The sequence below is a fragment of the Blennius ocellaris genome, assembly GCF_963422515.1.
Source record: "Blennius ocellaris genome assembly, chromosome: 2".
NCBI lineage: Eukaryota > Metazoa > Chordata > Actinopteri > Blenniiformes > Blenniidae > Blennius > Blennius ocellaris.
In genome coordinates this window covers 4,231,080-4,254,046 of record NC_137651.1, presented here as the reverse complement: position 1 = coordinate 4,254,046, position 22,967 = coordinate 4,231,080, and the positions used below count along the sequence as shown (strand labels likewise).

The 22,967-nt window shown below is 39.3% G+C and overlaps 2 protein-coding genes across 2 annotated transcripts; both read right to left on the bottom strand.

The window, feature by feature from the left end:
* Window positions 1-1,189: 1,189 nt before the first annotated feature.
* Window positions 1,190-4,314, bottom strand: LOC308142313 (galectin-4-like). Its single transcript, XM_080512661.1, has 5 exons — window positions 4,239-4,314; window positions 3,460-3,548; window positions 2,628-2,832; window positions 1,983-2,096; window positions 1,190-1,325 (listed from the first exon to the last, which is right to left on the bottom strand). Exons 1-5 carry the CDS (start codon window positions 4,254-4,256, stop codon window positions 1,320-1,322), a joined length of 432 nt encoding a protein of 143 aa, XP_080368787.1. The 5' UTR covers window positions 4,257-4,314; the 3' UTR covers window positions 1,190-1,319.
* A 14,803-nt stretch (window positions 4,315-19,117) lies between these two features.
* Window positions 19,118-22,303, bottom strand: LOC308140219 (galectin-4-like). Its single transcript, XM_080509904.1, has 5 exons — window positions 22,256-22,303; window positions 21,477-21,565; window positions 20,579-20,783; window positions 19,934-20,047; window positions 19,118-19,277 (listed from the first exon to the last, which is right to left on the bottom strand). The coding sequence occupies exons 1-5, from the start codon at window positions 22,271-22,273 to the stop codon at window positions 19,272-19,274; spliced, it is 432 nt and encodes a 143-aa protein (XP_080366030.1). The 5' UTR covers window positions 22,274-22,303; the 3' UTR covers window positions 19,118-19,271.
* Between the last annotated feature and the right edge of the window lie 664 nt (window positions 22,304-22,967).

Here is a 22,967-nt window from a genome sequence, read left to right as displayed (position 1 = left end):
CCAGCAGGACAACAACTGAACTCCTTCAAGGAAGTGGTAACAACTGGGCATTACCTGAGATTAGTTAAACCTGATGCTATGATAGAACTGTTTAACTTTCACGAAGATGTGTTGATTCTCTGCTGTTGATAATGATATTAGGCACTGTTATCAACTTGTAAACCAACGTTAGCTCTGCCACAGACACAGGGTCTGCATGCTAATCTTTGCTTTACTAACTTGTTAACTCACAATCCTACACATATCACATCAAAGACAACATCACACAGTAACTGAACACCATCTGACGACTCCTGACGTTTTACAAGACAAATCGCATTCACATAAACTCATTCTAGAAATGGTCCTTTAGCAGAGACACACAGGAAGCAGACGCTATGGCTAGCTTCTATTGTTCCATTGCTATCAGCACATGGCCGAGACTCAGGACAGACTTCCTGTTCTCTGACAACCTCCATTTGGAATGTAGTTTCTTGTGATCCGCCATCTTGTTTTGTAGTTCCATCACCGTCTCTCACACACACACACTCCCTCCAACTCTCTCTCTCTCTTTCTCTCTCCACACACACACATGCACCTACACACACCCAGCTGTATATAGGTAGTTAGAATCTGTGTTTTATTTGTTTTCATTGTTAATAAATATAATTTTTGGAATCATACGTTTCATATGTTTTATTAACGTGCACAACGGTGAATGAAATGTCGACCTCTTCTGTGTCAAGAACTCCAAAATCCTTCAACCTTGACTGTTAATTCTGGTAATTGTAATTAATTTAACTATTAATTCAAATTCCTGATTAACTGTTTAGTATATCTTATGAGACTGATATAACTGAATTGGCTATCATTTCCTGTTTAGACAGGTGGTGCTCCGAGGTATCTGATACACATCAGATTCAATTTCAATAACATTATTAATAACTATCTTTGATAATTATTAATCATTATTGATAGCCAACCATAACATAAATAGTGATCCATATGAGGTAGTAAATCCCTACACAATTACTGCAATGCAAATTATTAACTGAAACTATTTAATTAAATTTAATAGCACTAAACCAAATAAATTAGCTTACGTATATGTGATTGGTTTGGTTTTGGAAAATGTGAAAACATTTAGCGCAGTTCGATTGTTGTGCAGAAACAAACCCAAATTGAGTTGGATTAAGAAACTTTATTGGATGGAAAAACTGCCCCAAATACAATTGAGTTAATCCAATGAGTTATTTGTTTGAGTGTACTGTGATAACAGCATTTCATGCGTCTTGTCTTGACTTGTTTTACTCCTTGTTTCCTCCCATTCTTCCTCCTGTTCAGGCCTGAAAACACAAATAGAAAGAGAAAATGACACATGAATGTTTTGTCATAGCAGATTAGTAAGACGAGCAATGATGTAAATGTAAGACATCTGGGGGGGGGGACCACATTTCTTTGAGAACTAAGGAACATGTGGATACCACGGGAACAAATTGACAGTGGTCACGTGACGCCCCCTTCAACTTCGACAATTATCACCCCATCTCCAATTTATTTTTCCTTTTATCCTTTTATCCTTTTATTAATGAATAAATAATGAATGTATTCAAATAAATCATTTTTCGTTAGTAAATGATTTTCGATCATTTATTAATTTTAAGTAATTACTTTAGGAGTTGTTAATGAGTAAATGACCGTTTACTTCCAGTAATCATTTACATTTTTCATAAATTACTTCCAGTGATTTATTACTTTCAGTAATCTATTATTCACAGTAATTTAATGCTAATAACCAACCATGAATCCCAACACATTCAAACTCAGTGAGAACAAAACAAACTGAAGCTTTTATCTTTTAATAATTATAATACTTGCTCCCTTTCCTCCGGGATACTGATTCATGCCTCCTCCTGCCCCCTGGCACACACACAGAAATCCTCACTATCATTTCTGACTTGTAGCAAAGCAGCAAGCAGCATGTGGAGGAGTTCAACCCTCACCTCATTCACATCGATAACGTGGATGGTAACGTCTCCTCCGATCTGCAATGCAGCAACTCTATTCACAGGCATACGAAAGGCGAAGGTGTAGAATTCTCTTCCATCCACATGAATCTGCAAGGAAACGACTTCCTTAAATTATATGTGACAACAATATCATTTCATACAATGTTAACGCGGGTTAAGGGAAAAATTTAAAATCTCTTCTAGAGAGGGATGGTTGTTTTCAAATTGAATTAAGTGCTTTGATTAAACTGCAAGGTTAAGTTACTCTTTTTAGTAGTAACTAATAATGTTGAAATAACTAACTAGTAACTATAATTAAATAGTAGAGAGAGAGTGATATCTATTGAATACTCAACTATCTCTTAGCATTCCATCCAATTAAACTGTTTTGACAGGGAGAATTTGACATTTTCTTCCATTTGAACACACAGACTCCAGCGCTCATCCTCCAAATGCATGTTTCTTACTAATATGGCTCAATTAGTCAGGGTCATAGTGAGACTTTTCAACATCATCAGAATTATTGCTAAGAATCATTGTTACAATTGAACTGTAAGTAACATGAATCTAAAAGATAAAAAAATCAGCAGAAGTTCAGTGTTCCAGATGAAAATGTTTGTACGGTGAGTTTGTTCTGACCTGGAAGCGGTTAGCAGTGACGATGATCTTCATCTTAAAGGCCAGGCCTTGGGAGAACGGCATGCTGTTCACAATTTTCTCGGAGCCCCACTCGTCATTCTCGCGAGTGTTGAACACCACTTTGGCACCTTGGTCAAAGCGAGGATTGATGTGCAGGGCGATGTTGTCGTATTCAGACTTTCCACAGAGGAGGTTGACGTAAAACCTGCCAGGTTTGGACAAAAGATATATATTGATATATATTTTGTTACGTGCAGTTGGGGTTCGTGGTGTGTGTGTGTGTGTGTGTGTGTGTGTGTGTGTGTGTGTGTGTTTTTATTTTATTTTATTATATTTTTCTATTTTATGTGAAGCACTTTGTGTTGCAATTTGTTTTTGTATGAAAAGTGCTCTATAAATAAAGTTTGATTTTATTTGGTTTGATTTGAGAGAAAAGTCTCACCGAACAAAGGAGCCTGAGATGTAGTGTGAATGTGATGTGAAAGAACCTAAATGGAGCTTTAAAACATGCATGTGCACCAATCAGCCATAACATTATGACCACTTAAAGTCAAGTCAATGCTACCTCTGTTACAGGTGAATTTTACATCATTTGATCTTCACTGTTGAGGCACTACATTGAGAAATCAAGTGCAAGTGTGACGATTTCAAAAGAATTTGACATTGACTGGATCAGAAAATCTCTAAAACTGCAGCTCTTGTGGGGTGTCACTGGTCAATATCCATCAAACGAGGTTAGAAGTACCAGCTCTTGCTGATGGGAATACACTGTGAAGCTTCAAACACATTAAGTTATCAAATAGTGAGAAGTTGTTTTTCTTTCCAAACTGACCTCTTTGCATCTTCAGGAGTGGAGCCCTCAAGGGAGATGCATGAACCCTCATCCTGAATCGATGGGATCGGCCCCAGGTAGGGGATAGTCTGGAATCAACAACAATAAACATCCGCAGTGTAGGTTAGACACATCAGGAAATCGTAGTCATGGAGATTACTAATCGATGGCACGCCGCTCAAAATGTAAAGTTTTACAGCTTCAAAAATGCAGCTTTTTGTTTGTCAGTTCAGTTCCTGTTATGATAAAGATTCAATAGATTCATAATGGGGTCCTCATGCAATCATTTCTATTTGTGTCAGCATTGCAAATGTTGGAAATTATTTGTGTAAAATAGTTAAAATGTAGGTAGTGACTAGGTTTCAGAGGGTATTTGATATTTCTTCAATCATAAGTTGATCTTTACGTCTGTGAAGATTCAATGAACACTCTAAGTACTTTCACTGAATGGTACTGAGGTCAGCTACAATCTCTCCTTCAGACCATACTTTTATAATTCAGAGAAAAAGACATTAACACAGCATTTTCACTTCATAATGTCTTTGTTTGGTTTCGACATGATGTAAATTGAAATATATTCTAATGTAATATAATACATCTTTTATCAGCAGGAAGTAAGAATAAATTCAATAAATAAATTAAGCTGGCAGCAATTGATGACAAGTGGTATTAATTTGATGCTGTTCTAAAACACATTACTAATGATGCTGGATGGAAGGAAAACATATTAATCATGTTACATAGTTAGCAGTGCAAATGCACTTATTTGGAATACTTACAGGGTTGATGATATGCATGGCAGCAGTTGGTGAACTGGACCCAGAGACAGAAAGAGAAGCAGGACTGCTGAGCTGTGTTTCATGTCTCATTTTATACTGGAGTGACGGAGGAGCAGGGTGGAGAACCTGTTGCATCACAGTTTACTTTACCGGAGGGGCCAAATCACCTGAATCACCTGTGTGCCAACAGAGCTGTGTGTGTGTGTGTGTGTGTGTGTGTGTGTGTGTGTGTGTGTGTGTGTGTGTGTGTGTGTGTGTGTGTGTGTGTGTGTGTGTGTGTGTGTGTGTGTGTGTGTTGAGGGATCAATATTCCACTCACTGTATTATTTTCTATGTAATTGTGAATATGTTGTTAATTAACGTGGAACTATGGGATGTTATTATGTTATTTTGTTATGTTAGCCTGGTCATTTTTGGATACTGGCCCATACAGTACAATTAATGATAAATTCATCATTTGCTTTGTGCTTATTTGGATTCAGCATGTCAATGTTGAAATCACCACCAATAAAAATAAGAACATATCTTCCACCCAGTGCTTTAATGCTTCCACATTGGAGCCTGATGCTCTATATAAGAAGCTAATTAGCACATTTTTCTTTTTTTCTTTACAGATTTCTATTGTTGTGCATTCTAATATGTTATCAATAGCAGTTGTCATATTCTCTAATATCTTATAGTTCACGTAATTTTCTATATATATAGCTACTCCTCCTCCACACTTGTTCTTTCTCTTTATATCATGAAATTCCTATCTAATTCAAATGAAAGTCCTTTATCATCATTAATCCAGGCTTCAGATATTAAACTATTTTGACTGGTTTAATGAATTTGCCTAAATACTCTTTGACATTGCTGTAGTTTGCATAGAGGCTTCTACTATTGAAATGAATTATTTATAATCTGCCATCTGTGTTTAATTTCTGGTTATATTGTCCTTCTGTGTAGTAACAGCAGGTGTCCTTGATATTGTAGAAAAAAATTATTGTCCGGATTTAACGTCATTTTCCAAGCCCAGTAGGTGGTGGTTTGTATAATTAAGTGTTCTCTGTTGTAGTTCATCGTTATCTGTGATCCTTTGTATAAAGTTATCTTCATCTGTAGTTGACGTGTCTCCTGTGTAAACCTTTGAAGCGTGACTTGAACACCACCAACATGCTCAGCGTTTCTCAGGAACTACTTACACAACACCCTCAACATGCCCAAGGTCAGTGTTTCTCAGGAACTGCTTGAAGAACAGTCTCAACATGCCCAAACTCAGTGTTTCTCAGGAACTACTTACACAACACCCTCAACATGCCCAAGGTCAGTGTTTCTCAGGAACTACTTGAAGAACAGTCTCAACATGCCCAAACTCAGTGTTTCTCAGGAACTGCTTTTACAACATTGTCAACATGTAACTCATAGAAATAAAACAAGACATTGAGAAATTAAAAAAGAACTGTGCTACTGATCAACGAAGAAAGCTGAGAAGCCCCACAGTTTGATGACATGGTGAAGCCAGATACAACAGTTACAAGCCTGTTGCTTTAATGACCCAGTGTTCCTGGGGACTTAACTCAGGTCATACATGTTTGATGTAACTCTTAAATCTGCACCTAAAGGAAACAGTAGTTAAAATAACAGGTGAGCTTAGCTTGATGGTCCATTCAGGTGTTCTCAATAGTATTTTGTTTGTAATATTGTATCAGTTCTTTTTGTATCTGGTACCTCTCATTGTAATTAATTCTTTTTAAGGAGAGCAGTGTTGCAAAAGATGAATAACATGTTTCCAACCTCCTTCACCCATATTCCCCAAAAAGAGCACTGAGGTCTGGCCACCAAATGTTGCTCCCGGTCCCACACACTAAGCTCAAATCCCGTGGTCATTGTGCATTTGAAGCTGCAGCACCAAAGCTGTGGAAAGTTTTCTACTTCAGCTAAGATATGTCGATTCTTGTGGCTCCTTCATGAAGCTGTTAAAAACATTTTTATTCAGGCAGGCCTTTGACCCGTAGCTGCTCGTTCTTACTCTTTTGTAGAACTGTGTACTCTATACCTTTAATAATCATATCTCTGTTTTACTTATTTTTAACTATTTACATATTTTTTCTTCTTCTTTTCTGTTTTTAAGTGCTGTTAATCACCTTGTGGCTCATTTCTGGGAAAGGTGCTATATAAATACATTTTTATTCTATTCTATTCTATTCTATTCTATTCTATTCTATTCTATTCTATTATATTCTATTCTATTCTATTCTATAGAACATGACTACACAAGGAGAGCTTCCTGTCTAGATGTAGTCCTACTCTGAGGCCTGCAGGTCATACTTCAGGAGCAGTAGTAGTAGAATGTATTGTGTCGCCTTAGTGTTCATGATTGTGATTATTGAGATAAAGCAGGCATGTGTAAAGTACTCCCTCCATCACCCAGCACAAAGTACCTGATGGATACAGTACTTCCTCCATCACCCAGCACAAAGTACCTGATAGATACAGTACTTCCTCCATCACCCAGCAGAATACAGTACTTCCTCCATCACCCAGCAGAAAGTACCTGATGGATACAGTACTTCCTCCATCACCCAGCAGAAAGTACCTGATGGATACAGTACTTCCTCCATCACCCAGCAGAAAGTACCTGATGGATACAGTACTTCCTCCATCACCCAGCAGAATACAGTACTTCCTCCATCACCCAGCAGAAAGTACCTGATAGATACAGTACTTCCTCCATCACCCAGCAGAAAGTACCTGATAGATACAGTACTTCCTCCATCACCCAGCAGAAAGTACCTGATAGATACAGTACTTCCTCCATCACCCAGCAGAAAGTACCTGATAGATACAGTACTTCCTCCATCACCCAGCAGAAAGTACCTGATAGATACAGTACTTCCTCCATCACCCAGCAGAAAGTACCTGATGGATACAGTACTTCCTCCATCACCCAGCACAAAGTACCTGATAGATACAGTACTCAGATACAGCGAGGTGGGTTGTATTTTGTTACTGTTGGCCCTGACTGAAAACCACCACACTCTGCTGATTATTACTAATTTCAACATTATTTAAACACAATTTTACTTCAGCATCAACCTGCTTCAGCTGATCCAGAATGTTGCTGCCAAAGTTCTTACAAACTCCAAGAAACTGGACCAGATCACACCGGTCCTACAAACACCACACTGGCTTCCTGTGAGTCAAGGGATGGATTTTAGAATATTCCTGCTGCTCTACAAAGCGTTGAATGGTCTTGGAGGATGAAGCATTCAGACTTCTTGGGTGTTCTGGGACAGGTCTACTGTGTGTTCCAGAACCAGAACCAAACAAAGTGAAGCACCTTTGAGTTTATCTGCTTCTCACTTGTGGAACAAACTTGTTGAACACCTGAGGTCTGCTTGACTGTTTTAATTGCCTTTTATCTTTTAAATGCTTTTTATATTTTCTCAATGTCTTGTTTTATTTCTATGATTTGCATGTTGAGAATGTTGTTCAGGCAGTTATTGAGAAACACATGTGCATGGACATGTTGAGGGTGTTGTTCAAGTAGTTCCTGAGAAACACGGAGCTTGGGCACATTGATGATTTTGTTTAAGCAGTTCCTAAGAAAAACAGAGCTTAGCCATGTTGATGGTGCAGTTCAAGCAGGGCTACACTGAGGACAGATAAACACAGGCACTCAGTCCATGCGCACAAAAGGTTTGTCAGACTGAACGTGTGTGCCCGTGCCACACAGTCGTGGGCTTGTGCTCAGCATTCTTTTCCATTCCATTGCACCCAGATAGTCAGTATCTGTTTGCATTCACTTATAAGGGTAAACAGTATACGTGGACTAGGCTGGTACAGGGCTTTGTGGAGAGTCCAGGGGTGTATGCAGCAACGGTTAAGCGTGACCTCGAAGAACTGTGCCTCCCGAAAGGAAGAACACTCATTCAGTACGCCGATGATCTTCTCGTCACCTCACCTACACCCGAGGACGGCAGAACTGATTCCAGCAGGCTGCTTCACTGCTTCTCAAAATAAATAGGCCCGCTGTCTATCCAACTCCTGCAAGAAACAAATGACACATTTTCTGCTTTCAGCAACAAAACAAACATTTCTTCTCAACATAATTTCGGTTCATCCATACCAATTGCTCCTTCATGGTTGTAGAAGTAGTGTGCAGTAATTGTTCTTTTTTTTTTTTTTATAATTAAGAAGTGATTCTGAAATCTGTGTCTGGAATCAATTAGTGACTTTAGCAACTTTATGTTGAGTGCCAGTATCATCAGCCAATCTGATTTTGATGTGTTATTGACAGAACACCATTGGGCAAATGGAGTTTCTAGCGCTGGTTTTGGTGTCGTCATTGAAAGAAGCTTGACTGTTTGGCCCATGGGCAGGTGGCGATGACGCACTGCTGTTATCTACTACTCTGGAATGATGGCGGCTAATTTAACAGCAAGATCAATGATACGATAGCGGACCTGCTCCAGGGACCTTTTTCAATACTATATCAATATATAATATTTTCTCATGAGGTGATGATGTCACTCAGTCCTCCACAATGTCCAAAATGAGCAAAAATGTGTTAATCATTCGTGCTGCATTAGTGCTGGTTTGTGCTGAAAGAGTGACTGTTTGTGCAGCTTTGTTTTTTGAGATATAACAGTTTATTATACAGTGATGACGTCACTCAGACCCCACATTCTACAAATTGAACAAGAAATGTCTCAATTGTTGGTGCTGAGTTAGTGCTGGTTTGTGCTGGAAAAAAATATATAATTTGTGCTGCTTTGGTTTTTAATATATAACATTTATTGTAAGTTGATGACATCACGCAGCACCCCACAATGGCCCAATTGAACAAAAAATGGTGTTAATCGTTTGCGCTGCATCAGTGCTGGTTTTGCACAAAGAATGATCATTTGTGCAGCTTTAGTTTTTCTCCCCATGTATCTGGGCATGACTGTTTCTGTTGTAGTGGTTTTCCTGTTTCAAGACCGTCTGCGTCCATGAAGAATGCCAAATCTTGAGTTTTGTGAGGAAATAAACACCCCCTCTATGTTTCTATTAGTGTTGTTTTATTTCTGAAGCTGCGCCTGCATGACGTCCCTCTCGTCTCCGCAGAGCTCTTCAAACGCCATCTACTGGTTGGGATGGACGAGTTGGGATCTCATAAGATCACACGATCTGCAACCCGCTGGTGCGCCACATAACCACGGAGTTACCCTGCTCTGTCTCCCTGCTCTGTCTTCCTGCTCTGTCTCCCTGCTCTGTCTACCTGCTCTGTCTTCCTGCTCTGTCTCCCTGCTCTGTCTCCCTGCTCTGTCTACCTGCTCTGTCTCCCTGCTCTGTCTACCTGCTCTGTCTCCTGCTCTGTCTCCCTGCTCTGTCTACCTGCTCTGTCTCCCTGCTCTGTCTACCTGCTCTGTCTCCTTGCTCTGTCTCCCTGCTCTGTCTACCTGCTCTGTCTCCTGCTCTGTCTCCCTGCTCTGTCTACCTGCTCTGTCTTCCTGCTCTGTCTCCCTGCTCTGTCTACCTGCTCTGTCTCCCTGCTCTGTCTCCCTGCTCTGTCTACCTGCTCTGTCTCCCTGCTCTGTCTACCTGCTCTGTCTCCCTGCTCTGTCTCCCTGCTCTGTCTACCTGCTCTGTCTCCTGCTCTGTCTCCCTGCTCTGTCTACCTGCTCTGTCTCCCTGCTCTGTCTCCCTGCTCTGTCTACCTGCTCTGTCTCCTGCTCTGTCTCCCTGCTCACTGCTTCGAGGCGTCATGACGCCGGTAAGAGTCACGTGTGGGAGGATGTGTGAATGTCTGCGCAGGTGAAACACGGAGCATTCAGGTGTGCAGCCCTGGCCGACGATGCTTAATGATCCTTACAGTTGGGAAAGAGGGAGATGAACTAAAACTGAAAGACTGGATGCGAAATATGGAGGGGAGCTGTGTGTGTGCGTGTGTGTGTGTGTGTATATATATATATATATATATATATATATATATATATATATATATATATATATATATATATATATATATATATATGTGTATATGTGTACATATATAAGTTAAATATATAACTAAAAGTTATATAAAAGTTATATATTTATATATATATTTTAACATTGATCATATATATTTGATCATTGATCATAAAAAGACGATCTCCAACTCGTGTGTTTGCTGTATCTCTTTTTACACGGCAACATTAATTAAATCAAGGCTGCAAAGAACAAGCTTATCCCCACAGTGCCACCTGGCGATCATTTGTTGTAACTCCGTTCGTGCGTTTAATATCCAACGAAAGTTGGAGTTGGTCACAAGAATATGAGCATGTCTGTATCACAGTGATCCACAACCAAACAGTTGCAGTTTGTTGACAGCTCAGACAGGAGGTCCCAGTGGTTGAATTAATGTGCTTTTACTTTGGAAAGCACAGACAAACATGAAGCAATCACAATAAAAGGGGCAGTGAAGCCCCGCCTGCAGTTCTCTCCATCCCGCTTTATGGCTCAGAGACTTGGCCTTTAAACAAAACTCTGTCCGCAACAATCGATGGCTTTGACAGCAGGGCTCTCAGAACCATGGAGAACATCAGGTGGCCCCAGCAGGACGGGAACCCCCCGATTACGTTCTAAAAGAATGAGTCAACAATGAAACAAGCTGAGATTAATAAGTATAAACTGTGACCTTTTAATTCCAGGTGGTGCTGAAAGATTCGAGTCTTGTGGAGTTGGTGCATCATAGTGGCTGGAGCAACTTTATCAACCACCATGTTGCTGGAGCAACTTTATCTACCACCATGTTGCTGGAGCAACTTTATCAACCACCATGTTGCTGGAGCAACTTTATCTACCACCATGTTGCTGGAGCAACTTTATCTACCACCATGTTGCTGGAGCAACTTTATCAACCACCATGTTGCTGGAGCAACTTTATCTACCACCATGTTGCTGGAGCAACTTTACCTACCACCATGTTGCTGGAGCAACTTTATCTACCACCATGTTGCTGGAGCAACTTTATCTACCACCATGTTGCTGGAGCAACTTTATCAACCACCGTGTTGCTGGAGCAACTTAATCAACCACCGTGTTGGTGGAGCAACTTTATCAACCACCATGTTGCTGGAGCAACTTTATCAACCACCATGTTGCTGGAGCAACTTAATCAACCACCGTGTTGGTGGAGCAACTTTATCAACCACCGTGTTGCTGGAGCAACTTTATCAACCACCATGTTGCTGGAGCAACTTAATCAACCACCGTGTTGGTGGAGCAACTTTATCAACCACCATGTTGCTGGAGCAACTTTATCAACTACCGTGTTGCTGGAGCAACTTTATCTACCACCATGTTGATGGAGAAACTTTATCAACCACCATGTTGCTGGAGCAACTTCATCATCCACCGTGTTGCTTTACTGTTCATGTCTGCACAATATTGACAATGATTTATAGATGAAGTCTAGTACAGTACTTTAGTAAGTAAAGTAAAAAGCATATTTTCCTGTCACACATTCATGATGTTCTCTAAACTATGTTGGTTTGAACTTGTGTTGAAGCAATCATCCAGGCCCTGTGGATAAAATGGCTGTGCTCTCTGCTAAACTGAAGTGTGGAGCAACAACAGAGGGTGTAAGGTAAAAGCTGAATATTAAAGATTTATTTCAGTATTCTGCATGAATGTTAGTTTTGCTGATCATGTGGTTGTAACTGAAGACGATGCTGGGACCACTTTATCCTCGACGACGACTCCGGTCAGAGAGTAGAGACGGACCCTGAGTGTTGACTTTATCCTCTTTAATAGAGTCGGTCGGCAGTACAGCACGTGGATTTCAACAAATGATGAATGAATGAACGATGAATGACGAATGAATGTAGAATGACTGATGAATGAATGGATGAATGAATGGCTTTGTGTAACAAATGAAGAATATACAAATCAGTAACCGATGGTAATAATGCTCCATAAATTAATGACTTACTTCTTCACGAACACATTCAACATGCAATGAGGGTCCACTACCATCTTATTATTGAAAGAAAAAACTCACGAACGAACAGGATCTTTTGACCGGATATTAACATGAACGATGGGAACCGAGTCGCGTTTGGTTGGGAGCCGTTCTTTTTTTCTCTCTCCCCGAGTTCACCCCTATGGTTCACACAATGAACACGGCTCAACACGAGGCCTCAAGGCCATGGAGTACACACGCCAGGCCTACACAGATATTTTTAGGAATTCTGCATACAAGTTTATTTTCTCAATCCAGGAAATCATGTGCGATGCGTTGATCTCAGACTCAGTTCTCTGTCATTACGCTTCTTTCAGAGCAGATCCTCCATCGTGTGATGACTCTGGAGTGTGTTGACGGTATGGAGCTGATGGAGATCACTACTTTCCACTTGACTGAGTGTCCTCTGACTGAACTCTGTGTCTAAATACTGATTAAACAGATTATTTTCAGGAAATTTCCAATGTGCTTCCTTTATTGTATGTGATGTTTATCCACTGACAGTCTGTGGGGAGCAGTTGGACGATGTGTAAAAATCAATTTAAACCCTGAACTGGTTGACGGTCCATCATAAAGCAAATGCAGCGGAACAGACGGCCACATTAGTGTCTACAGATACTTTAGGGTTACCAATTCACTTAAAAGTCATGTTTTCACACTGGCAAGATATGAGAGAACCGTGCACACATAAGAACATGCAAACTTCCATTTATGTGGGTTCACTGTGTTTGAAAGATTAGTTTGAGTCATGATCCGACAAAACATGTGTGGCACTATGAGTAAGTTCATGATTGGAAATAGTTTCCCACCCCCATTTTATTCCTAAGGTCACTTGATGTTTATGAATGTAATTTCAATCTGTGGCACTAGCGGTCAATAGTAGTTAATATAGGTTTCACCAGCAGAGGGCACTCGGTGCACATCAGTGTCTGACCGCTGGAGCGGAAGTCAGTACAGGATGCGGTGGAGTAGGAATCACACCGAGCGTGCTCCGGTTGACCGATGTTTTTCTGTTTTACAGTGATACGAGCAGAAAATAAATATGTTGGATGGGAGATGAGTGGCTCATCATTTTCACAAGTATGACACATGCAAAGAAATACAAAGAGTTAACAGATGCACGTCAGTATGTTACATGTCTGCTTTTATAAAGACATTAATTCGTACTGAGGCCCGTCACAGTCTTCATTATTTTACATGTGGTTCCCCTCAGGGGAATTCATTGTTTCACCTGAAAAACCTAGCTCACACAGTAATGGAGGGAAAATATTCAAACTCTCCAGAAATGTCCCAAAGCCAGAAGCTGAACCAAGGACATGGCCTTTACATTAATGTATAATTGAGCTATTATTTAAATAATCAAATCTACTCTTGGCCATCTGTCTGCAGACTTCATGTTGGGTTTGGCCCAGTTTTATCGAAATCAAATGAAAAAAATTGCATTCTTGAGAACTGGAAACATCCAAGTTTCACCTTAACAGCTTTTGCTCTCAGAGTTCTGCCGTGTGTTTGTCTATAAACCCTCCCAGTGTGTGTTTGCTCTCCAGAGGATCAACCTGCAACCTCCTTTCATCACGTCTGTAACTATAAAGTTACACAAAGTTTCCTCAGAGCAAGACAAGTGCTGCTCGCATTTCTATTTGCCTTCGGTGGATTGATTCGACTTCTCTAATCGAGGCCGAGGGGAAATGTGATGTAAATTTAATGAACAGATGTAGGAAGGTTAAATATTGTTCTGCAGTTATTCACATTTCCGTGTTTAAAAAAAAAAACCTATGAGAATGAACACGAGCCACTGTGGCATTGATAAAAGGAAGTAGATGAGATGTATGTCTCACACACTGTGTTAACATTCATTCATTCATTCATTCATTGTAGTCCTACTCTGAGATGTCATGGGTCTGTAACCTGCAGTTCTGAAGCCACATGTGGCTCTTCAGCCCTTCTGTAGCGGCTCCGTGAAGCTTTAAATATATTTTATGGTGAGAAACATTTAATTTTTATTTTATTTATTCTCCTGGAAACGGTCAGCGAATTCTTCAAAGTTGATCATCTCGTTCTCGTCGGCCTCGGAGCAAGAGAGGAGGAACTGGATCTCCGAGGGAGAGTATTGCTTCTGGCTGTCCATGGCCTTGGAGAAGTCCTTCTTGGAGATGAGGCCGCGCGGGTCGGTCACGTAGTCGCGGAAGGCGTCCGACGCCACGATGTCTTTCAGCTTGAGGAACATGTCGAAGAACTTGAGGATCATCTCCACGTTGCTGGAAGACTCCACCAACATGTCCACCATCTGCCTGGCGATGGTGCCATTCACCACGTTTCCTGAGGGCAGAAAGAAAATGATTATTTTTGAAATACAATGAAATAAAAAAAAAAAAAAATTACTTTGAAGATCATCAAAAAAAATTACAAAGTAATACAATTTAATTTAAAAAAAAAAAAAAAAATTACAGGGAAAAATAGTTGCGTGAAAGAACAGAGCAACATGTTCCAAATTGAGTAGAAATAAGAGAAATAAAACATCTTGTGCACTTAGAACATCGTCATCTACATCATGTATGTATGTATGTATGTATGTATGTATGTATGTATGTATGTATGTATGTATGTGGATATACTTGGAAACACATTAGTTATTTTGTGTAAACATATTGTCATAAAATATACATTCATTATTTATATTGATTATCAAGAGGGCTTTATATATGGACATGTACATGTATGTGAGTATATGTATGAGCATCCGTGAAGCTTTCAATATATTTTATGGTGAGAAACATTTTATTTTTATTTTATTTAGACCCCAGAGTTATTTTCAAAAGGACTCATCTCTGGACTATAAAAATAGCTTTTAAAACAAAAAGCACAAGAGCTCAAATATTGAGAAACGGGGGGAATAAAATGCAAAAGTAGCTGAAAAAAACCTCAAATGAATTTCTGAAATCAAAGAAATGTTAAAAATGGAAACAAACAACTACTATAAGAAGAGCCCGAATGGTTGAAACAGATAAATGATCAACATTGTCAAAAAATGTTGAATGAAAGGGTGAAACACATACAATCATGTACATGAACTGAACTCAAAATTGTAATTAAATGTTGTCAGGATCTGAGGACGACCCAGAAGCAGACTCACACACAAGACTGGCGTTTGCAGGTTTTATTGGATTGTCAGGGCAAACAAGTGTATGACCGGCGTTCACGGAGGCAGTCCAGGCCCAGGCAGAGGTCGGGACACGGGAAGACGTATGACTTTCCCTCCACTACATTTCAAAGCCAATTATTGTACTTTCGACTAAATTTCAAGGAAGCTTGTCGTCACTCGTTCCTTTTAAGCTCAGCAAAGTCAGCTGTTGGTGTTTTTAACTTTTTAAATGTAATTGGCCACATGCTGTGTTCCTCACGCACAGAAGAGAACCAATCACAGTCAGCGCTCACACCTGGGATGGATTTGGAAATACGCCACCTCCGCTGTGTGTAGCAGCTCTCCCGCCTTCATTGGAACAAAACTCTGTAATGGAGATGGTAGGAGAACCTCCAGCTGAGGAACCAACACACCCATGGCCAAATCTCAACAAAATGTTGTTTGTCTTGTTGAAAGAAGTATTGCTGAGCCAAGTATTGAGCTAAATTCATCTGTGCAGAGCATTCATTGCATTGTAAGCTTGTGCTGTGTTGAAGTATGGCAGTACATTCAATTATCAGTAGTACTGTTTCCTCTCCTGCGTTACTACATGTGCATCATCATCTTTTAGAGATTTCTATCACTTTCCAGCGACATGGAAAAATGCCGGACGGATCTTCTGCGTCGTTTACAGATTTTTATTAAGGCATGTGTCATGTTGCCATGAAGCCAAGTGGTTCAACAGCTTGATGTGTTCTTGAAAGCAGAGTTCAGGTTTGTTTGCGGTAATGGACTGAATAAAAAAAGAGGCCCTCTTGTTTTTTGGGTGGGGATGTTTTAAATAAAAACATTCAATGACAGTAGATGTCCTTATTGCTTTTGAATGCATTTTCATGCTGAAGTTTTTACAGATGTTTCTATAGACTTTTTGTAGCAGAGTGGTTCTACATGTAAGTCAGTACATCAGTTGCTGGTTTCAGAGTTACAAGGTTCTGTAAAAGCACTGAGAAAACAAATAGCAACGCACCGATATTAGAAAATGTACTTTTGAATACTTAAGTACTTTCTAAAAGTAGGTACTTTAGTACTTTAACTTGAGTAAAATTTTGACCAAGCAACCTTTACTTGTAGTTGAGTAAAATTTGACCATGAGTAATCAGTACTTTGACTCAAGTACTGGAGTTGAGTACTTTGTCCACCACTGGTTATTTTTAAATTCAGAAAAACAGAAATGTGTTCAATTTGTTAATGTTTATAAATATTTATGCTCATATGTATTAATGAATGAAATTCTAATGCTTAAAGAAACAGTTTATTTTACGCTTCTTTATTGAGGTTTCATTCAAAGCATTCTAAAATGCCTTGAAAGATGAATTAATGTGATGTTTAAAAATATACCTGATATACCTTTTGTGTTCTCTAAACTCAGACTAACTGTTGTTTCAAGTAAACCAGCCCTGAAACACATGAATTTTCTAAAAGGGACTAATGATGCTTCTGCTTGTATTTGTTTAGTATATTAATAACATAGTCTTAATAAGTGTCTCTATTCACTTGCTGTTTGAAAGAAGCATAATGTTTTATCACTGAGGGCCTCATTCAATCTAAAAACATCTAAAAAAAAATCTATTTTTCCCTTTATATTTGAACTTATTACAATATTCTAAGATTGTGCATGAGGTTAAACTCCTGTTTTTGTCAGCTATTGAAATGTAATTAATTACATTGTTGGTTCTTTAAAATGTGACCTCCATTGTACAATAAGCGTTAAGCTTTTATTACATTTAAATAAAAAAAAACTAAACCAGTTTCACTCGTGTTTCTTTAGAATTTAAGAAAACCAAATTCATTGTCAGTTATGTGTTTTGGGGTTAACCAAATGAAAAATGATACAATTGTTGGGATGTCACAGGACCACAGAAAGTTTGTTCATTTTTTGGTTAGAGACAATATTCATTTGTCATGAGACGCAGTCATGACATGAATTCTGACCCAGGAATGTGATTGACCATCACACCCAGTGGGGGTGGAGGGCCTTCTGCAGGACCTTCCTCCCCCCTTTCTGCTCACAAGACTCTTCCCCCATGCAATTAGCCAGTCACTGATTGGTTGAAGCTCTCAGGCTTTGACACCTCCGAATCAACATTCGTGCAACAAAAGGCTTCAGCCAGCCTCCATTCTCGCTTGCAAAGCAAACTCCAAGGAGGTGGGTTGCTGGAGAGCAGCTCACCCAGCGTTAGCACACAGCTAACACCAGACGCTCTTGCAACCAGAGGCCTTCACTCCTCAGCTTTTCTGCTGACCCAACCACGAGGGTCAGACCTTCCCCTGATCCAGAGACCAGCACCCAGAGTCTGCTCTCCAGGGAACCACCCGGTTCCTCCAGGACGGGACCAGGGAAACAACACCTCACAGAACTTCTTTGTGTTTTTCCTGAACAAGCAGGAAAACCATCACAGACCTGAGCGACCAGCTCCTCAGTCTGAACAAAGGGACAACCAGGAGCTGCAAAGAAGGACTCCTGAAACATCAACTTCATCTTCCTCTCCTCAGCCTGCAGAACCAGCAAACCACAGTTAGCAGGAGGTGCTAACTACAGGAGAAGACACCAGCTTCCCTCCAGCAGGACAACAACTGAACTCCTTCAAGGAAGTGGTAACAACTGGGCATTACCTGAGATTAGTTAAACCTGATGCTATGATAGAACTGTTTAACTTTCACGAAGATGTGTTGATTCTCTGCTGTTGATAATGATATTAGGCACTGTTATCAACTTGTAAACCAACGTTAGCTCTGCCACAGACACAAGGTCTGCATGCTAATCTTTGCTTTACTAACTTGTTAACTCACAATCCTACACATATCACATCAAAGACAACATCACACAGTGACTGAACACCATCTGACGACTCCTGACGTTTTACAAGACAAATCGCAGTTACATAAACTCATTCTAGAAATGGTCCTTTAGCAGAGACACACAGGAAGCAGACGCTATGGCTAGCTTCTATTGTTCCATTGCTATCAGCACATGGCCGAGACTCAGGACAGACTTCCTGTTCTCTGACAACCTCCATTTGGAATGTAGTTTCTTGTGATCCGCCATCTTGTTTTGTAGTTCCATCACCATCTCACACACACACACACACTCCCTCCAACTCTCTCTCTCTCTTTCTCTCTCCACACACACACATGCACCTACACACACCCAGCTGTATATAGATAGTTAGAATCTGGGTTTTATTTGTTTTCATTGTTAATAAATATAATTTTTGGAATCATACGTTTCATATGTTTTATTAACGTGCACAACGGTGAATGAAATGTCGACCTCTTCTGTGTCAAGAACTCCAAAATCCTTCAACCTTGACTGTTAATTCTGGTAATTGTAATTAATTTAACTATTAATTCAAATTCCTGATTAACTGTTTAGTATATCTTATGAGACTGATATAACTGAATTGGCTATCATTTCCTGTTTAGACAGGTGGTGCTCCGAGGTATCTGATACACATCAGATTCAATTTCAATAACATTATTAATAACTATCTTTGATAATTATTAATCATTATCGATAGCCAACCATAACATAAATAGTGATCCATATGAGGTAGTAAATCCCTACACAATTACTGCAATGCAAATTATTAACTGAAACTATTTAATTAAATTTAATAGCACTAAACCAAATAAATTAGCTTACGTATATGTGATTGGTTTGGTTTTGGAAAATGTGAAAACATTTAGCGCAGTTTGATTGTTGTGCAGAAACAAACCCAAATTGAGTTGGATTAAGAAACTTTATTGGATGGAAAAACTGCCCAAAATACAATTGAGTTAATCCAATGAGTTATTTGTTTGAGTGTACTGTGATAACAGCATTTCATGCGTCTTGTCTTGACTTGTTTTACTCCTTGTTTCCTCCCATTCTTCCTCCTGTTCAGGCCTGAAAACACAAATAGAAAGAGAAAATGACACATGAATGTTTTGTCATAGCAGATTAGTAAGACGAGCAATGATGTAAATGTAAGACATCTGGGGGGGGGACCACATTTCTTTGAGAACTAAGGAACATGTGGATACCACGGGAACAAATTGACAGTGGTCACGTGACGCCCCCTTCAACTTCGACAATTATCACCCCATCTCCAATTTATTTATCCTTTTATCCTTTTATCCTTTTATTAATGAATAAATAATGAATGTATTCAAATAAATCATTTTTCGTTAGTAAATGATTTTCGATCATTTATTAATTTTAAGTAATTACTTTAGGAGTTGTTAATGAGTAAATGACCGTTTACTTCCAGTAATCATTTACATTTTTCATAAATTACTTCCAGTGATTTATTACTTTCAGTAATCTATTATTCACAGTAATTTAATGCTAATAACCAACCATGAATCCCAACACATTCAAACTCAGTGAGAACAAAACAAACTGAAGCTTTTATCTTTTAATAATTATAATACTTGCTCCCTTTCCTCCGGGATACTGATTCATGCCTCCTCCTGCCCCCTGGCACACACACAGAAATCCTCACTATCATTTCTGACTTGTAGCAAAGCAGCAAGCAGCATGTGGAGGAGTTCAACCCTCACCTCATTCACATCGATAACGTGGATGGTAACGTCTCCTCCGATCTGCAATGCAGCAACTCTATTCACAGGCATACGAAAGGCGAAGGTGTAGAATTCTCTTCCATCCACATGAATCTGCAAGGAAACGACTTCCTTAAATTATATGTGACAACAATATCATTTCATACAATGTTAACGCGGGTTAAGGGAAAAATTTAAAATCTCTTCTAGAGAGGGATGGTTGTTTTCAAATTGAATTAAGTGCTTTGATTAAACTGCAAGGTTAAGTTACTCTTTTTAGTAGTAACTAATAATGTTGAAATAACTAACTAGTAACTATAATTAAATAGTAGAGAGAGAGTGATATCTATTGAATACTCAACTATCTCTTAGCATTCCATCCAATTAAACTGTTTTGACAGGGAGAATTTGACATTTTCTTCCATTTGAACACACAGACTCCAGCGCTCATCCTCCAAATGCATGTTTCTTACTAATATGGCTCAATTAGTCAGGGTCATAGTGAGACTTTTCAACATCATCAGAATTATTGCTAAGAATCATTGTTACAATTGAACTGTAAGTAACATGAATCTAAAAGATAAAAAAATCAGCAGAAGTTCAGTGTTCCAGATGAAAATGTTTGTACGGTGAGTTTGTTCTGACCTGGAAGCGGTTAGCAGTGACGATGATCTTCATCTTAAAGGCCAGGCCTTGGGAGAAAGGCATGCTGTTCACAATTTTCTCGGAGCCCCACTCGTCATTCTCGCGAGTGTTGAACACCACTTTGGCACCTTGGTCAAAGCGAGGATTGATGTGCAGGGCGATGTTGTCGTATTCAGACTTTCCACAGAGGAGGTTGACGTAAAACCTGCCAGGTTTGGACAAAAGATATATATTGATATATATTTTGTTACGTGCAGTTGGGGTTCGTGGTGTGTGTGTGTGTGTGTGTGTGTGTGTGTGTGTGTGTGTGTGTGTGTGTGTGTGTGTGTGTGTGTGTGTGTGTGTGTGTGTGTGTGTGTGTGTGTGTGTGTGTGTGTGTTTTTATTTTATTTTATTATATTTTTCTATTTTATGTGAAGCACTTTGTGTTGCAATTTGTTTTTGTATGAAAAGTGCTCTATAAATAAAGTTTGATTTTATTTGGTTTGATTTGAGAGAAAAGTCTCACCGAACAAAGGAGCCTGAGATGTAGTGTGAATGTGATGTGAAAGAACCTAAATGGAGCTTTAAAACATGCATGTGCACCAATCAGCCATAACATTATGACCACTTAAAGTCAAGTCAATGCTACCTCTGTTACAGGTGAATTTTACATCATTTGATCTTCACTGTTGAGGCACTACATTGAGAAATCAAGTGCAAGTGTGACGATTTCAAAAGAATTTGACATTGACTGGATCAGAAAATCTCTAAAACTGCAGCTCTTGTGGGGTGTCACTGGTCAATATCCATCAAACGAGGTTAGAAGTACCAGCTCTTGCTGATGGGAATACACTGTGAAGCTTCAAACACATTAAGTTATCAAATAGTGAGAAGTTGTTTTTCTTTCCAAACTGACCTCTTTGCATCTTCAGGAGTGGAGCCCTCAAGGGAGATGCATGAACCCTCATCCTGAATCGATGGGATCGGCCCCAGGTAGGGGATAGTCTGGAATCAACAACAATAAACATCCGCAGTGTAGGTTAGACACATCAGGAAATCGTAGTCATGGAGATTACTAATCGATGGCACGCCGCTCAAAATGTAAAGTTTTACAGCTTCAAAAATGCAGCTTTTTGTTTGTCAGTTCAGTTCCTGTTATGATAAAGATTCAATAGATTCATAATGGGGTCCTCATGCAATCATTTCTATTTGTGTCAGCATTGCAAATGTTGGAAATTATTTGTGTAAAATAGTTAAAATGTAGGTAGTGACTAGGTTTCAGAGGGTATTTGATATTTCTTCAATCATAAGTTGATCTTTACGTCTGTGAAGATTCAATGAACACTCTAAGTACTTTCACTGAATGGTACTGAGGTCAGCTACAATCTCTCCTTCAGACCATACTTTTATAATTCAGAGAAAAAGACATTAACACAGCATTTTCACTTCATAATGTCTTTGTTTGGTTTCGACATGATGTAAATTGAAATATATTCTAATGTAATATAATACAGCTTTTATCAGCAGGAAGTAAGAATAAATTCAATAAATAAATTAAGCTGGCAGCAATTGATGACAAGTGGTATTAATTTGATGCTGTTCTAAAACACATTACTAATGATGCTGGATGGAAGGAAAACATATTAATCATGTTACATAGTTAGCAGTGCAAATGCACTTATTTTGAATACTTACAGGGTTGACGATATGCATGGCAGCAGTTGGTGAACTGGACCCAGAGACAGAAAGAGAAGCAGGATTGCTGAGCTGTGTTTCATGTCTCATTTTATACTGGAGTGACGGAGGAGCAGGGTGGAGAAGCTGTTGCATCACAGTTTACTTTACCGGAGGGACCAAATCACCTGAATCACCTGTGTGCCAACAGAGCTGTGTGTGTGTGTGTGTGTGTGTGTGTGTGTGTGTGTGTGTGTGTGTGTGTGTGTGTGTGTGTGTGTGTGTGTGTGTGTGTGTGTGTGTGTGTGTGTGTTGGGGGATCAATATTCCACTCACTGTATTCTTTTCTATGTAATTGTGAATATGTTGTTAATTAATGTGGAACTATGGGATGTTATTATGTTATTCTGTTATGTTAGCCTGGTCATTTTTGGATACAGGCCCATACAGTACATATTAATGATAAATTCATCATTTGCTTTGTGCTTATTTGATTCAGCATGTCAATGTTGAAATCACCACCAATAAAAATAAGAACATATCTTCCACCCAGTGCTTTAATGCTTCCACATTGGAGCCTGATGCTCTATATAAGAAGCTAATTAGCACATTTTTCTTTTTTTCTTTACAGATTTCTATTGTTGTGCATTCTAATATGTTATCAATAGCAGTTGTCATATTCTCTACTATCTTTTAGTTCACGTAATTTTCTATATATATAGCTACTCCTCCT

Coding starts and splice junctions, on each gene's coding strand:
- LOC308142313 (XM_080512661.1), bottom strand. Junction 2,833..3,459: donor ACTCCTGAAGATGCAAAGAG/GTCAGTTTGGAA, acceptor CAAACCTGGCAG/GTTTTACGTCAACCTCCTCT. Junction 2,097..2,627: donor TCACTGCTAACCGCTTCCAG/GTCAGAACAAAC, acceptor GTTTCCTTGCAG/ATTCATGTGGATGGAAGAGA.
- LOC308140219 (XM_080509904.1), bottom strand. Junction 20,784..21,476: donor ACTCCTGAAGATGCAAAGAG/GTCAGTTTGGAA, acceptor CAAACCTGGCAG/GTTTTACGTCAACCTCCTCT. Junction 20,048..20,578: donor TCACTGCTAACCGCTTCCAG/GTCAGAACAAAC, acceptor GTTTCCTTGCAG/ATTCATGTGGATGGAAGAGA.